The sequence below is a fragment of the Passer montanus genome, unplaced genomic scaffold, assembly GCF_014805655.1.
Source record: "Passer montanus isolate IOZ18808 unplaced genomic scaffold, ASM1480565v1 scaffold259, whole genome shotgun sequence".
NCBI classification, from domain to species: domain Eukaryota; kingdom Metazoa; phylum Chordata; class Aves; order Passeriformes; family Passeridae; genus Passer; species Passer montanus.
The window spans coordinates 118,463-132,693 of record NW_024367250.1 but is presented as its reverse complement, the minus strand read 5'-3'; the positions used below and the strand labels follow the sequence as shown (position 1 = coordinate 132,693).

The window sequence follows — 14,231 nt, the reverse complement described above, 5'->3', positions numbered from 1 at the left end:
TATTTTCCTTGGGAAGCTGGGATCAGTCACAGCTCCTGCCCTGCTTGGGGCAGGGTTTGCATTCCTGCCAGGCCCCGTTTTCCCTGGGATCACCTGGAGATGAGGGAAAATCCACACAAACCAGCCCCAAACCCCTGGATCCGGCAGCGGAAGCCAAGCTGTGCTTCCAGGAGATTTTCCCACTGAACCCCTGGATGAGGTGAGATCCCAACCCTGGGATGTTAATCCAGGTCTAGACTGGACTTCAGGATCTGCCTGGAGATGCCGGAGTCTGCTTGGATGGAACATTCCAGGGTTTTGAGGGCACAAAATCCCCAAATTCCTGCAAAATGTCAGCCCTTGGAAAGCACAAAAGACATCCAAAACACCAGGACCTGGTGTCCAGGTGGATCCATGCACAAATCCATGCCCACCCCACGCATGGAATTAGCCCAGGGGAGATGTCCAGGAGCTCCTGGAATGATCTGGAATGATCTGGGAATGGGGCGGGAAGAAAACCCTGCAACTTCCTGGCACTTCCACCTCAAGGAAGCGGCAGTGGGCAAATCCTGGATGGGCTTTCCTGCTCCTGGCTGGAGGAAGAGGGAATGTGGAGGGTCCAGCCTCACCTGGGGAGCTCCGGCAGCGGCGCTGGCATTCCCGCCGGGATGGGAAGCGGTTGCTGTTCCCTCGGCAGCCCCCGAACAGGAAGGGCCGGCAGGAGTTGGAGGGGCCGTGGAAGTACCAGAGCAGGGAATGGCGCTGGCAGGAGCCCTCGTCCATGGGCTGCAGGCAGCGGGCTGCAGGGAAACACCCCACGATTCCCAGGGGTGGGAAAACACGCCACGATTCCCATGGGTGGGAAAACACCCCACAATTCCCATGGGAGGGAAAACACCCCACGATTCCCAGGGGTGGGAAAACACCCCACGATTCCCAGGGGTGGAAAAACACCCCACAATTCCCATGGGTTGGATCCGGATGGGAAAACACCCCACAATTCCCAGGGGTGGGAAAACACCCCACAATTCCCAGGGGTGGGAAAACACCCCACGATTCCCATGGGTAGGAAAACACCCCACGATTCCCAGCGGTGGAAAAACACCCCACGATTCCCAGGGCTGGGAAAACACCCCACGATTCCCATGGGAGGGAAACCACCCCACGATTCCCATGGGAGGGAAACCACCCCACGATTCCCATGGGTTGGATTGGGGTAGGAAAACACCCCACAATTCCCATAGGTTGGATCCCAGTGGGAAAACACTCCACAATTCCCATGGGTTGGATCCCAGTGGGAAAACACCCCACAATTCCCATGGGTGGGAAAGCACCTCAGAATTCCCAGGGGTTGGATCCGGGTGGAAAAGCACCCCACAATTCCCATGGGTTGGATTGGGGTAGGAAAACACCCCACAATTCCCATGGGTTGGATCCGGGTGGGAAAACACCCTCACACCCCCCAGGGGTTGGATCCATTCTGGAAAACACCCCACAAGCATCCAGGGGCTGGATCCAGGTGGGAAAAGGCCACACTTTGGGAAACATCCCCATAACAATCCATGGATTGGATGTGCTCTGGAAAACACCCCACACCCACCCGTGGGGTGGATCCCAGAGTGGGCAAAGGGGGGAATCCAGCACCGGATTCCCAAAGTGGAAAAATGGGAAAATCCAGGAGTGGATTCCCATATTAAAGGAGGGAATTAGAGTGGATTTCCAGAGTGGACAATGGGAAAATCCAGCACTGGATTCCCATATTAAACAAAAGAGGGAATTAGAGTGGATTCCCAGAGTGGACAAATCCAGCACTGGATTCCCACAGTGGAAAAATGGGGATATCCAGCACTGGATTCCCAGAGTGGGCAAAGGGGGGAATCCAGCACTGGATTCACAAAGTGGAAAAATGGGGACATCCAGGAGTGGATTCCCAGAGTGGACAAAGGGGGGAATCCAGCACTGGATTCCCAAAGTGGAAAAATGGGGACATCCAGGAATGGATTCCCATATTAAACAAAGGAAGGAATTAGAGTGGATTCCCAGAGTGGACAAATCCAGCACTGGATTCCCAGAGGGGACAATGGGAAAATCCAGGAATGGATTCCCATATTAAACAAAGGAGGGAATTAGAGTGGATTCCCAGAGTGGGCAAATCCAGCACTGGATTCCCAGAGTGGACAAAGGGCACATCCCACACTGGATTCCCAGAGTGGGATGAGCTCCATGTTGCTCCATCCCTGTGGTTCCCACCATGGAGGCCCCTGACCTTTCCAAAGGGATGGTTAAACCCTGGATTCCGGGTGGGATATTTTCCCAGGAATGTTTGCACTCAGGGAATTCCAGGAGGATCCTCCCAGTGTGTTTCTCTGGATCAAAACCCCCTCCAGTTCCTTCACCACCAGCTCAGCACCCCCGGGGCAAACCCAGCTGCTTTAAGCCGAGCCCAAAGCGAGGTTTAACCTCGTGTAACTCCTTCAGTGCCACATCCCTTGATCCCAAGGCCAATCCACCTGGGAAGTGACTTCCCAAAATGCCACTTAATTCCCAGCTTTTCACCTGGTAATTGGCCGCCGGCTTCTCCCTGAGAGGCTCCCGCCGTCTGCCGCGCCGGAGCTTGGGGGGGAAAAAAAACCCAGGGAAATCACACGGAATGAGGGCGTGCAAACAAATTATCCCTCATTTAAATAAAGATCCTTGGAGCCTAACGAGTTCTCCTCATAAATGTCACGGAGCAACCGGCCACGGGCAGCGAGGAACCGGCGGCAATAAAACCCTTAATGGTGTTAAACAACTCCGTGGGAAAGGTTGGGCGTTCGTCAGAGAAAATGGAAGTGTTGGTGGTTGTTTGCCGGAGATAAATGTCAGGCTGGAGTTCGGGAGGCTCGGAAAAGCCGGGAGCGATTGGAATCTGGCGGCAATAACGCTCCGGCTGCAGAATCCGGTTAACATTTGGAGCCGCTCCGCGCTCGTCACTTAGCAGAGGGATTTATGAGCCCTCCTGCCTCAGCCCCGGCGTTTAATGGGATTGTTGGCTGCTGCCGTGATTTGATAACACCTGGAATGTCCCATCCATCTGATCCCCAGCGCTGCCGTGGTTTAAATCGAGTTTAGGTCCCGATGGGAGACTTTGACGTCCGGCGCAGACGTCGGGAGAGCGCCCGGAGTGGGGCGGGAGGGGAGCGGGCCTTGCTGGGGTTTGGTGCCAGGCTTGGCTGGATTTTTTGGGATGTGTTCATTCCATCCATGGGTTTGACTTAAAACCCTTCCCAAAGCTCTTCCCAAAGCTCTCCGTCCTGGGGAATCATGGAATCGTAGGATATGAGCTTGGAATTGGATGATCCTTAAGGACTCTTCCAACCCAAACTGTTCCATGCCTCAGGTTGGAAAGGGGGCTGTAAAAACCCTGGAATCCAAATCTCTCTTGGACCCCTTGGCCTGGAATTGAATGATTTTCAAGGCCATTCCAAACCATTCCATGTCCTAAATTTGAAGGGTCTGTAAAAACCCTGGAATCCAGATTTCTCTTGGACTCCTTGGCCTGGAATTGGGTGATTTTTAAGGCACTTCCATCCCAAACCATTCCACGTCTCAGATTGGAAGGGATCAATAAAGATCACCGAGTCCAACTTTCTGTTGCAATCCCTGCTTTGGAATTGGATGATTTTTAGGGCCCCTTCCATCCCAAACCATTCCATGTCCCAAACTGGACAGAGGCCTGTAAAAACCCTGGAATCCAAATCTCTCTTGGACTCCTTGGCCTGGAATTGGATGATTTTTAAGGCCATTCCAAACCATTCCATGCTCCAAACTGGACAGAGGCCTGTAAAAACCCTGGAATCCAAATCTCTCTTGGACTCCTTGGCCTGGAATTGGATGATTTTTAAGGCCATTCCAAACCATTCCATGCTCCAAACTGGACAGAGGCCTGTAAAAATCCTGGAATCCAAATCTCTCTTGGACCCCTTGGCCTGGAATTGGATGATTTTAAAGCCATTCCAAACCATTCCATGCTCCAAACTGGACAGAGGCCTGTAAAAATCCTGGAATCCAAATCTCTCTTGGACTCCTTGGCCTGGAATTGGGATGTTTTTAAGGCCATTCCAAACCATTCCATGTCCTAAATTTGAAGGGTCTGTAAAAATCCTGGAATCCAGATTTCTCTTGGACTCCCTGGCCTGGAATTGGATGATTTTTTTAAGGTCCTTTCCATCCCAAACCATTCCATGTCCCAAATTAGAAGGCGCACGGAGTCCAACTCCGTCTTAGACTGGAATTTGGAGCAGTGAGACCTCCCCTAGAGGATATTTTTGGGGTGACCAAGAGGATTTAACGACAGTGTTTGATCAAGTTTAATTAAACCCCAAATGCCCCAGGCTGGAAAAGCATTCCACTGCTCCACCCCCCTAATTTGGAAGAAATTCCCCAAGAACATCACATTTGCATCCCATAACAAACCCCCACACCTGTAGGACAACACTGCAGCTGATTTTGGGGTGTGAAGGTGACAACTCTGGGGTGTCTCGCTGAGTGCAACGGGATTTTTAATTAATTTTGAATGATTTCTCCGTCTGTACCCAACCCTCCTCCTCCTCTTCCTCCTGGCGACAAAATCTGAGCATCTTTATTTCCTGAATTACAAGAAATTATCCCAGACTCTCCCTCCTTTTTAATCCTGTCCTGAAGTTTGGATTTTGAGCTCCAAGTAGAAGGAATCCTGCCACAAATTACTCCACAATCCCTCAATTTCCCCCATCCTGCTTTCCCTCTCTCCCACCAATCCAGGTGGAAATCCAAGCCCCGGTGAGGAGATCAGGAGGTCCATGGGTGGCTCTTGTCCTGCTCTAGGGCAGATCTGGCTCTCCCAAGGCCTTTCCCTCTTGGAAAACACTAACAGGAACAGCTCCAGTTGTTTTTCCTTGAGGAAAACTCATGGAAAACATGTTTTTCCGTGTTTTTAAGCCGTGGTTTTATCCTTTATTACAACGTTCACGAGGCCCTGGACAGAAATTTGGGAGGTTTGGTCTCAGAGATGCCATTTCTGCCTGGTTGGAAGATTTGCTGGAACTTGCCAAGGATGTGGTGGGAAAAGTGGGACAAAATCAGCCTGGAAATGGCTGTGTCCTCCCAGCTTTTGAAAAGGAACCCTTTGGAAGGTTGGGATCGCCACTGATCCCATGAATTTTTGGGTTTTCCTCACCTTCCAGGGCTTGTGTCATCTCCAAGACCGTGGGAGTCTCACTGGGAATCCCATCCCTGCCCAATTCCAGGGAAGAGGATTTACCACGGGACGCTCCAGAGAATTCCGTGGTTGGAAAGGTGGGAAGGAAGAGGCTGAACTCACCTGCGAGGAGTGGAGGTGGCTCCGTGAAGGGCTTCACCGTGGTCTTGCCGTGAGCTGTGCCAAGCTTTCCTTCCCAATTTCCACCATTCCCGGCGTATTCCCGAGGCTGGGAATACCCATGGAGCCGCCTGTGGACTTCAGCCACCTCCAGACCTGTGGATTGAGGGTCACTGAGGATGAACCCAATGCTTTGGGGTGGGCAGATTAGCTCTCCAGGCTCCGTGAACACCTGGATTTGAGGATTCCATGAGCCCTGGAGCTCATCCTGGGGAATGGTTTGGGATGGTGGAGCAATCCCGGAATTTTGTGGGCAGGGATTGGGATTTCTGTGGGCTCAGCTTTAAAAACTGGGAGTCTGGAAGGGATTTGATCATGTCCTGGAGGAGAGGATGAAAACAGGGCACTTCCAGGTGTCCCTCTGATCCCTCAGATTCCTCTCAGGAAGACCCATCCCCCTCAAACCAGGATCCAAAAGCTGTTGGTGATCCCACATTTTCTGCACTGAATCCCAGAAAAAAACCCCATTTATTCCTAAAAACAACTTCTCACTTGCAGTTTCGGGCTGGTTTGGTGCAAGGAGATCTTTTCTTGCAAGAATTCCCAGCCTTACCCTTTTCCATGGACATCCTTCCCAGCTCACCTCCACAACCTGCAGGCAGAAGAGACAGGGAAGAGTTTGTTTGCTATTTTTTTCCCCAACATAAATAAGATTTTCCAAGGAAATAATTATTTTTATGGGTTATTTTTCATTCCTTTCCCCCCATTTTCAAGGATCCAAATGCTTCCTAAAAACTCCAGTGGTGCTGAACCTAAAAATCTTCCTTATCCATAGGGAAAGCCCTGGGAACGGGGCAGGAATATTCTGCTGGATCTCAAATAAATGGATTTCTTCAGGGCAAGGAAAGCAGGACCACAAAAATTTCAGTGTTGGGGTTCTGGGATAAAACCATCCCCAGATTTGGTGGTTTTGGGGGGTTTTTTGGGTGTGGTTTTTTGGTTTTTTTTAAGGTTTGGGGGTTTTTGGTGTTTTTTTGTTTGTTTGTTTGGTGTTTTGGGGATTTTTTTTTTTTTTGTGGTGCTGGTGGCAGTTATTCCCTGTGGGAGCAGAGTATTCTGTGTGCCAAGGAATGCCACAAAAAACTGGGAATTAGAAGGTTCAGTGACCTCCAAGTGACCCAGCACCTTCCCAATCCATGAGGAAATGGGGGAAAGATTTTCTGACAAAACCAAATGGGAAGAGAGGGGAGGGGGTTACGGGATAAAAACGGAGAGTTTCAGGAGGTCAGGAATCTGCAGGGCCTGGAATTCCACACTCCTGGAGAGGGGCCCCAGCTCCGCCTGCTGCAGACGGTGACATTTGGATGTGTGCTGGCACGGAAATGGCTCCAATTTAGCTGCTGGCAGGGTCACCACGGGGCCAACTCACCACAAATCTCTCTCATTTCGCTCCTCAGCACTTCCTTCACCTCTTCCTCCTGCGCCAGAGTGGGAAAAACAGAATTTAGGGATGAATTCCAGCCCCAGCACCATCTCCCTGCTTGTCCCACCGAGGTGGAGCCGCCTTGTTTGGGGTGTAACAAGAGCGGAGATTTGGGGTCACGGGGAGCTCGGTTTGAGATTTGCACCTCATTCCCTCTGGAAATTCCTGGTTTTCTTGCAGCCAGCTCCTCTGGCCACGAGGAATGGGATCCCAACCCATGTCTCACCTCAAACCTGGGCGGGCTTTCCAAGGAGTGTCCCCCCCCTGCTGGCATTGTCCCACCGAGGTGGAGCCGCCTCGTTTGGGGTGTAACAAGGGCAGAGATTTGGGGTCACGGGGAGCTCGGTTTGAGATTTGCACCTTATTCCCTCTGGAAATTCCTGGTTTTCCTGCAGCCAGCTCCTCTGGCCACGAGGAATGGGATCCCAACCCATGTCACACCTCAACCCTTGGCGGGCTTTCCAAGGAGTGTCCCCACCCTGCTGGCATTGTCCCACCGAGGTGGAGCCACCTCGTTTGGGGTGCAATGCGATTGGAGATTTGAGCTCTGCTCAAGATTTGTGGTCCATTCCCTTTGGAAATTCCTGGTTTTCCTGCAGCCAGCTCCCCTGGCCATGAGGAATGGGATCCCGACCCATGACACACCTCAAACCTGGGCTTCCCAAGGAGTGTCCCCACCCTGCTGGCATTGTCCCACCGAGGTGGAGCCACCTCGTTTGGGGTGTAACAAGAGCAGAGATTTGGGGTCACGGGGAGCTCAGTTTGAGATTTGCACCTTATTCCCTCTGGAAATTCCTGGTTTTCCTGCAGCCAGCTCCCCTGGCCATGAGGAATGGGATCCCGACCCATGTCTCACCTCAAACCTGGGCTTTCCAAGGAGTGTCCCCACCCTGCTGGCATTGTCCCACCGAGGTGGAGCCACCTCATTTGGGGTGTAACAAGAGCAGAGATTTGGGGTCACGGGGAGCTCAGTTTGAGATTTGCACCTTATTCCCTCTGGAAATTCCTGGTTTTCCTGCAGCCAGCTCCTCTGGCCACGAGGAATGGGATCCCAACCCATGTCTCACCTCAAACCTGGGCTTTCCAAGGAGTGGATGACTTTTAAGGTCCCTTCCATCCCAACCCATTCCATGTCTTAAATTGGAAGGGATCAATAAAGATGATCAAATCCAGCTCTCTTTTGGAATCCCTGCCTTGGAATTGGATGATTTTCAAGGCTTCTTCCATCCCAAATCATTCCATGTCCCAAACTGGAAGGGTCTTCAAAAATCCTTGTCGCCCACCAACCCATGTCAAACCTGGGCTGGCTTTCCAGGGAGTGTCCCCACCCTCCTGGCATTGTCCCCAAAGCCACGACCTCCCAAACTTCCCTGAGCTCTGAAAAGCCATGGAACCACCTGAATCCAAATTATCCTCCAGGATTGCCCCTTGGGAATGGGCTGTGGAACCACACTTGATCATTTGGAGCTGCACCTCCTCCTGCTTTCTCTGCCTCTTTCCCAGCCATTCCCCATGGAATGAGACCTCCAGTCTCATGGATTTGGAGCCCATCCTTCATCCCTGGGACAGCCAACAGCCACTGATCCCATTGGGAATCTTCCCTGTGGGATGGTCGATGTCCTACTGGACTTCCTGGGGTCATCACCTCTTATCTTTCTTGGGATTCTAAATTTTGGGGCATTTTCCCATGTAGGGAGCTGGAACTTTCAGCAGCCCAAATTTAGGAAATCCTTTCCCACAATTCCCATGCTAAAATTAATCCTGCTTGGAAAATTAATCCACACCCTGGGAAAATGGAAATATTGCCTTGTGTCAGTCAAGTGGCGCAAAAATCCGGGATGAAGGGATGTGGAGGGAGGTGCAGCAGGAATTCTGTCCTGATCCGTGTGGCTCAACCCCTCCTTCTTCCTCGGGATTTGGAAGCCCGGGGCAGCAGCTTTTCCCTAAAGGCTTTGGAAACGGGGCACGTTTCCCTCTCCTGCTTTTCCTTTGCCTTGGACCAGCCCTGGAGCTCCGATCCTGTCGGACAATCAGGAGTCGGGAATCGTGGCAAAGATGGGGGAGGGAATATCTTCCTGGCGCTTTAAGCTTGGCTTTGCAGAGCCCAGCTCTGCCGTCCCTGGCTAACACCAACAGCCTCATTTCCCAGATATTCTCGGAGCAAATCCCAGCATTTCCCTCCTCCCCTCGGCCTCTTAGGGACGCTTTGGCCGATTTTCTCCATTTTCCCCCCGAAATGGGAAACAATTTTGGCAGAAAGCACTCACGGAAAGGCCCGGATCTCCCTTGGCTCCTTTCTGCCCGGCGGGGCCATTTTCCCCCTGTTAGAAACACTTGGATCATTACACATCTCCGGAGATTGTCCACGAAATGCTCCGGGGATAAGTGCTCCTTAGGGATGATGGCTCGGAAGGGAGATGGGGAAAAAGCCTCACGTGTTTTCCTATAAATTTTAGGGATATCTGCGAGTGGCTCAGTGGGCTGACAGGCACGGCCTCATCCATGCGTCCATCAGATCATCCCAGATTTTTTGGGAGCTCTGCTCCATCGCAACAATATTCATTAAAAACGGGAGCTGAGAGCCACCATTCCCAAGCCTCGGCATCCTGATCCTGGGATAATTAACCACTGGATGTCCTGATCACTTGCAATTATCTCTCCATGGAGAGGTCAAATCTTCCCCTGAAGAGACAGGGAAGAAAAGGAGGAAAGGGGATGGAAAATCTCCGGAGGGAAAAGAACCAGGAGATGAAATCCATGGATCCAGTCAGGTTTGTTTTCCAGCTGGATGCATGGAGAGGGTCTGGCCTGCACAGAACCTTTGGGAATCAGCTCAAGCAGAAGATTTGAAACTGGAGCTGCAATTCCAGCGCTGGAAAGATGGAAAAACCAGGAGATGTTGAGCTTTGTCAACAAGGGATAAAAACGCCCTGATGAATTTCCCACTCGGAACTGCTGGAAACTGGATTTGTGGATTAAGGGTACTTCAAAATATTAAAGGACAGGGAGCACAAGAAGGATGATCCCAATTAAAGCCGGGAGGATCATTTTTCTCAATCCACGCTCACTTCCAGCGCCAGGACAAATCACATTTTCCACCAGCAGCACATGGAGTCAAAGCAGTGCCGCTCCTGACCCTGAAATCCCTTGGGACACCGGGATTTGCAGGGACTGACCCCAAACAGGTTTGGGGTTGGGATCCAAAGCTCTTGTTGGAGCTCTCTGCTGAGCGCTAATTGTGCATTAATTACCCCGCGCTGATTATGGTTCATTCCTGCTCTGCCTCGGGGCTGTGCTGATCCAAAGTTTTATTTTCCCAAAGGAATCTCCCCCCCCCAGCTGGAGACACCTCCAGGCAGGAATTTGGTCAGCGCTGCCCGTGCCCAGCACCTGGAATTTGGGATTCCAACGGCTCTGCTCTCGTTGGAAAATCTGGAGAGCTGAGAAATGAGACCTGGAAGGTCCAAGGTTCACCCAACCCCAGTTTGGAATTTTGGGATCCCCGCTGGATCGTTCCCATACTGACCACCTCTCCCTTTGGCCCATCCATGCCCGGGGGTCCCTGGAGGCAGAGCTGGGATCTCCCTCTTTTCCCTGGCGGACCCTGGGGAGGAAAAGGAGAGTTCTGTCAGCACTTCCAGAGATATCCCACATTTCTGTGGTGTTTTCCCCCCAAAAAACCCCAACCTCGGATGGGAATCTGCTCTGGAATTCCTTCCCCTCTCTCCCAACCCCACGAGCCATTCCAGGAGCTTCTCCTTTAATTCCAGGAGAAGCCCAGGAGCGGTGTGGGAGGAAAGAGTGGCACCTCACAGCCTCTCTTTAATCAGTGTCCGAAAAAAAAGCCATTTATTATCCCAGACAGGCTTTTCTGGGCTCGCTAATAACATCAAAAATTCCAGCCTTTTTAAATATCCATGAGGGAATCTTGTACTTTCGGCTCCCTCCTCCCTCCTGTGATTCCTTTGATTTATTTTTCATGGCAAGGCACAGCCTGGGGAGCAAGAGAAGGAAGAATAATTTTGTTTCCATGGGCTGGAGAGGGATTTAATCCATATTTTATTGTTCTGGAAGGACCTTTTTCCACCTTGCTCCTATAACCACCCTTCAAAATTCCTTTTAAAGATCTCACAGTTGCAGCATCTTTATTCAGTGACTTCAAGCTCTTATTTTTAAGGAAAATTCTGATTTCCAGAGGTGTTTTCCAGGTAAAATTCAGCCTCCAAAAGGCAAATTAGCAGGGAGAAAATCCAAGTGTCTTTGGGGGAAAAAAAAGAGAAATATTTAGGAGTTGTTTTAAAGTTGATTTTGTGATGAAGGAGTTGATTAAGGAGATCTGGTGCCACAAAAAAAAGAAATTATTGGGAATTTCTGGATGTGGGTTGAGTTCCTTGTTCATCCTTTCTGCCCTGCATCCCTCTTCTTGCCTTAAATCCCTTTTTTTTTTTTTTTGGGAATTCCATGGGATCACATGGATTTTGTCTTTCTGAGGAGCAGCCTCCTGTTCTGATCAACATTTCCCATTCCAGATATTGGTGTTGCAGTTTTTAATAATTAATTAAAACATTATTTTTCACACGCGTGGAATTTGCCAAAATCCCATCGATATTTAATCCTGATGGAGCTGATGTGGTGTAAGAGTTGCCAATGGGTAACGCCTTGGGAAAAAAGCAGGAAAACTCCTGGAATGAGGTGGAATAGAGATTTTTTAGTGACCCATCCATGTCAGAATTCCTACAAAGATCTGTAGGATAAGGAGACCTTGGAGATCCTGGATGTGATGAGATCCAGACTCATTCAGATTTTCCCAGAAAATTGGGAATTGTCCCAGCTGACGTCCTCCAAAATCCAAATTATTGCTGTCCCTGTCAGGAATCAAGCAGGGCTTACGGATAAAATTTGGTTTTCCAGGTTATTTTATTCCAGCTTTTCTTTGATTCTTGGATCTTCCAGGTAATTTTTGTTTCTTTAATCCAAGCCTGAAACTCCCCCAGCAAAACCACGGAGGGAATTTTCATTTCCAGCCTTTTTTCACTTTGGAAAGTTATTTATTTCTCAGAGCTGTCTCAAGAAAACTTCCAGGGCAGGGTGATCCTGCTCATTGATGGAATTAACATCTCATTTCCCTGGATTTTTTTCCGCCTATTTCTAAAGGTGCCCAGCGTGGCTGGAATGCAAAAATATTCATTAAAAACGGGAGCTGAGAGCCGGCGGCTCCTTCCCAAGGCCCGGCATCCTGATCCCGGGATAATGAACCACTTGGTGTCCTGATCACTTGGAATTATCTCTCCGTGGAGAGGTCACCTGGAATTATCTCTCCATGGAGAGGTCACCTGGAATTATCTCTCCATGGAGAGGTCAGATCTTCCCCTGAAGAGACGGAAAAGGAGGGGAGGGAAGGGGAGGGGAAATGTCCGGAGGGAAAGGAACGGGGAGATGGAATCCGTGGATGAAGATCCCGTGGGAAGAGGGAATGTGGGAGAGCTCGGGAGAGGGGGGACATGGGGGACACTTCAGGGGTGTCCAGGAGTGGATCCCGGTGGGATTTGGGATCTGTGGGATTCAGGACCTGCTGGGATTCCTGTGGGGTTTGGGACCTGTGGGATTCAGAATTTTTGGGATTCAGGATCTGTGGGATTCAGGACCTCCTGGGATTCCTGTGGGATTCAGAATTTTTGGGATTCAGAATTTTTGGGATTCAGGATCTGTAGAATTCAGTACCTGCTGGGATTGAGGACCTGTGGGATTCCTGTGGGATTCAGGACCTATGGGATTCCTGTGGGATTCAGGGCCTGCTGGTATCTGGCATTTTTGGGATTCAGGATCTGTGGGCTTGAGAACCTGTGGAATTCAGGATCTGTGAATCCTGTGGGATTCAGGACCTGCTGGGATTCCTGTGGGATTCAGGATCTCTGGGATTCGGGACCTCCTGGGATTCAGGCTCCATGGGATTCCTGTGGGATTCAGGATCTGTGGGCTTGAGAACCTGTGGAATTCAGGATCTGTGAATCCTGTGGGATTCAGGACCTGCTGGGATTCCTGTGGGATTCAGAAACTGCTGGGATACAGGAGCTGCTGGGATTTCTGTGGGATTCAGGATCTGTGGGATTCAGGATCTGTGGGATTCCTGTGGGATTCAGGACCTGCTGGGATTCCTGTGGGATTCAGGACCCCTGGGGTTTGGGACCTGTGGGATTTGGGATCTGTAGGATTCAGGACCTGTGGGATTCAGGACCTGCTGGTATTCAGAATTTTTGGGATTCAGGATCTGTGGGACTGAGGATCTATGGAATTCAGGATCTCTGAATCCTGTGGGATTCAGAACCGGCTGGGATTCCGGGCCTGCTGGGATTCCTGTGGGATCCAGGACCTGCTGGTATCTGGCATTTTTGGGATTCAGGATCTGTGGGATTCAGGACCTGCTGGGATTCCTGTGAGATTCAGGACCTGCTGGGATTCCTGTGAGATTCAGGACCTGCTGGGATTCCTGTGGGACTCAGGGCCCGCTGGGATTCAGGATCTGTGGGATTCAGGACCTGCTGGGATTCCTGTAGGATTCAGGACCTGTGGTATTCGGGACCTGTGGGATTCAGAGCCTGCTGGGATTCCTGTGAGATTCAGGACCTGCTGGGATTCCTGTGGGATTCAGGATCTCTGGGATTCCTGTGGGACTCAGGGCCTGCTGGGATTCAGGATCTGTGGGATTCCTGTGGGATTGAGAACCTGCTGGGATTCCTGTGGGATTCAGGATCTGTGGGATTCCTGTGGGATTCAGAACCTGCTGGGATTCCTGTGGGATTCAGGATCTGTGGGATTCGGGACCTGCTGGGATTCAGGACCTGTGGGATTCCTCTGGGATTCCGGATCTCTGGGATTCCTGTGGGATTCAGGATCTGTGGGATTCCGGACCTGTGAGACTCTCATGGGATTCCTGTGGGGTTCAGGATCTGTGGGATTCCTGTGGGATTCGGGACCCGCTGCTCACCTGCGGGCCTGGCTCTCCGCGTGGCCCTCGAGGTCCAGCTGCTCCAGCCCCTCCAGGCTTCCCAGGCCATCCCGCTTGTCCCTTGAATCCTCCCAGTCCAGGAACTCCCTTGGCTCCCTGGGAATCACAGGGTTTAGGGATGGGGCAGCCAAACCTCATCCAAACACTTCCATGGCATTGGGAATCCGGGAACACCTCCCACATTCCTTGGTGTGGGAGCTTTGCTCTCCACCTTTCCTTGTCCAGAAGGTGCTTGGTGACTTGGGTCTTCCATCCAACTATTCCCAAGAATTCCTAAATTCCCAGCTCACCTAAACACAACCCTTTCATTTGTAATCCTGGGAAAAATGAGGAAACAGGAATATCCCAAACCCATAAATTTCATCTTCACCCCTGAGCTTTCTCCCAGAGCTGTCAGAACAGAAAATATTCCCACAAAACCCAGC

The 14,231-nt window shown here is 51.0% G+C and overlaps 1 protein-coding gene across 1 annotated transcript in view; it reads right to left on the bottom strand.

Annotated features, from left to right (window-relative positions):
• Positions 1 to 221: 221 nt before the first annotated feature.
• LOC120503462 (collagen alpha-1(VII) chain-like) overlaps positions 222 to 14,231 on the bottom strand; it is a 102,289-nt gene continuing 88,279 nt past the window's right edge. Inside the window, exons 77-85 of the mRNA XM_039711952.1 lie at positions 13,786 to 13,902; positions 10,327 to 10,404; positions 9,068 to 9,121; positions 6,747 to 6,795; positions 5,931 to 5,969; positions 5,321 to 5,473; positions 2,536 to 2,592; positions 609 to 779; positions 222 to 271 (exon numbers count right to left, since the gene is read on the bottom strand). Of these exons, the coding sequence (XP_039567886.1) occupies positions 222 to 271; positions 609 to 779; positions 2,536 to 2,592; positions 5,321 to 5,473; positions 5,931 to 5,969; positions 6,747 to 6,795; positions 9,068 to 9,121; positions 10,327 to 10,404; positions 13,786 to 13,902 (768 nt within the window). The remainder of the gene's footprint in view (positions 272 to 608; positions 780 to 2,535; positions 2,593 to 5,320; positions 5,474 to 5,930; positions 5,970 to 6,746; positions 6,796 to 9,067; positions 9,122 to 10,326; positions 10,405 to 13,785; positions 13,903 to 14,231) is intronic.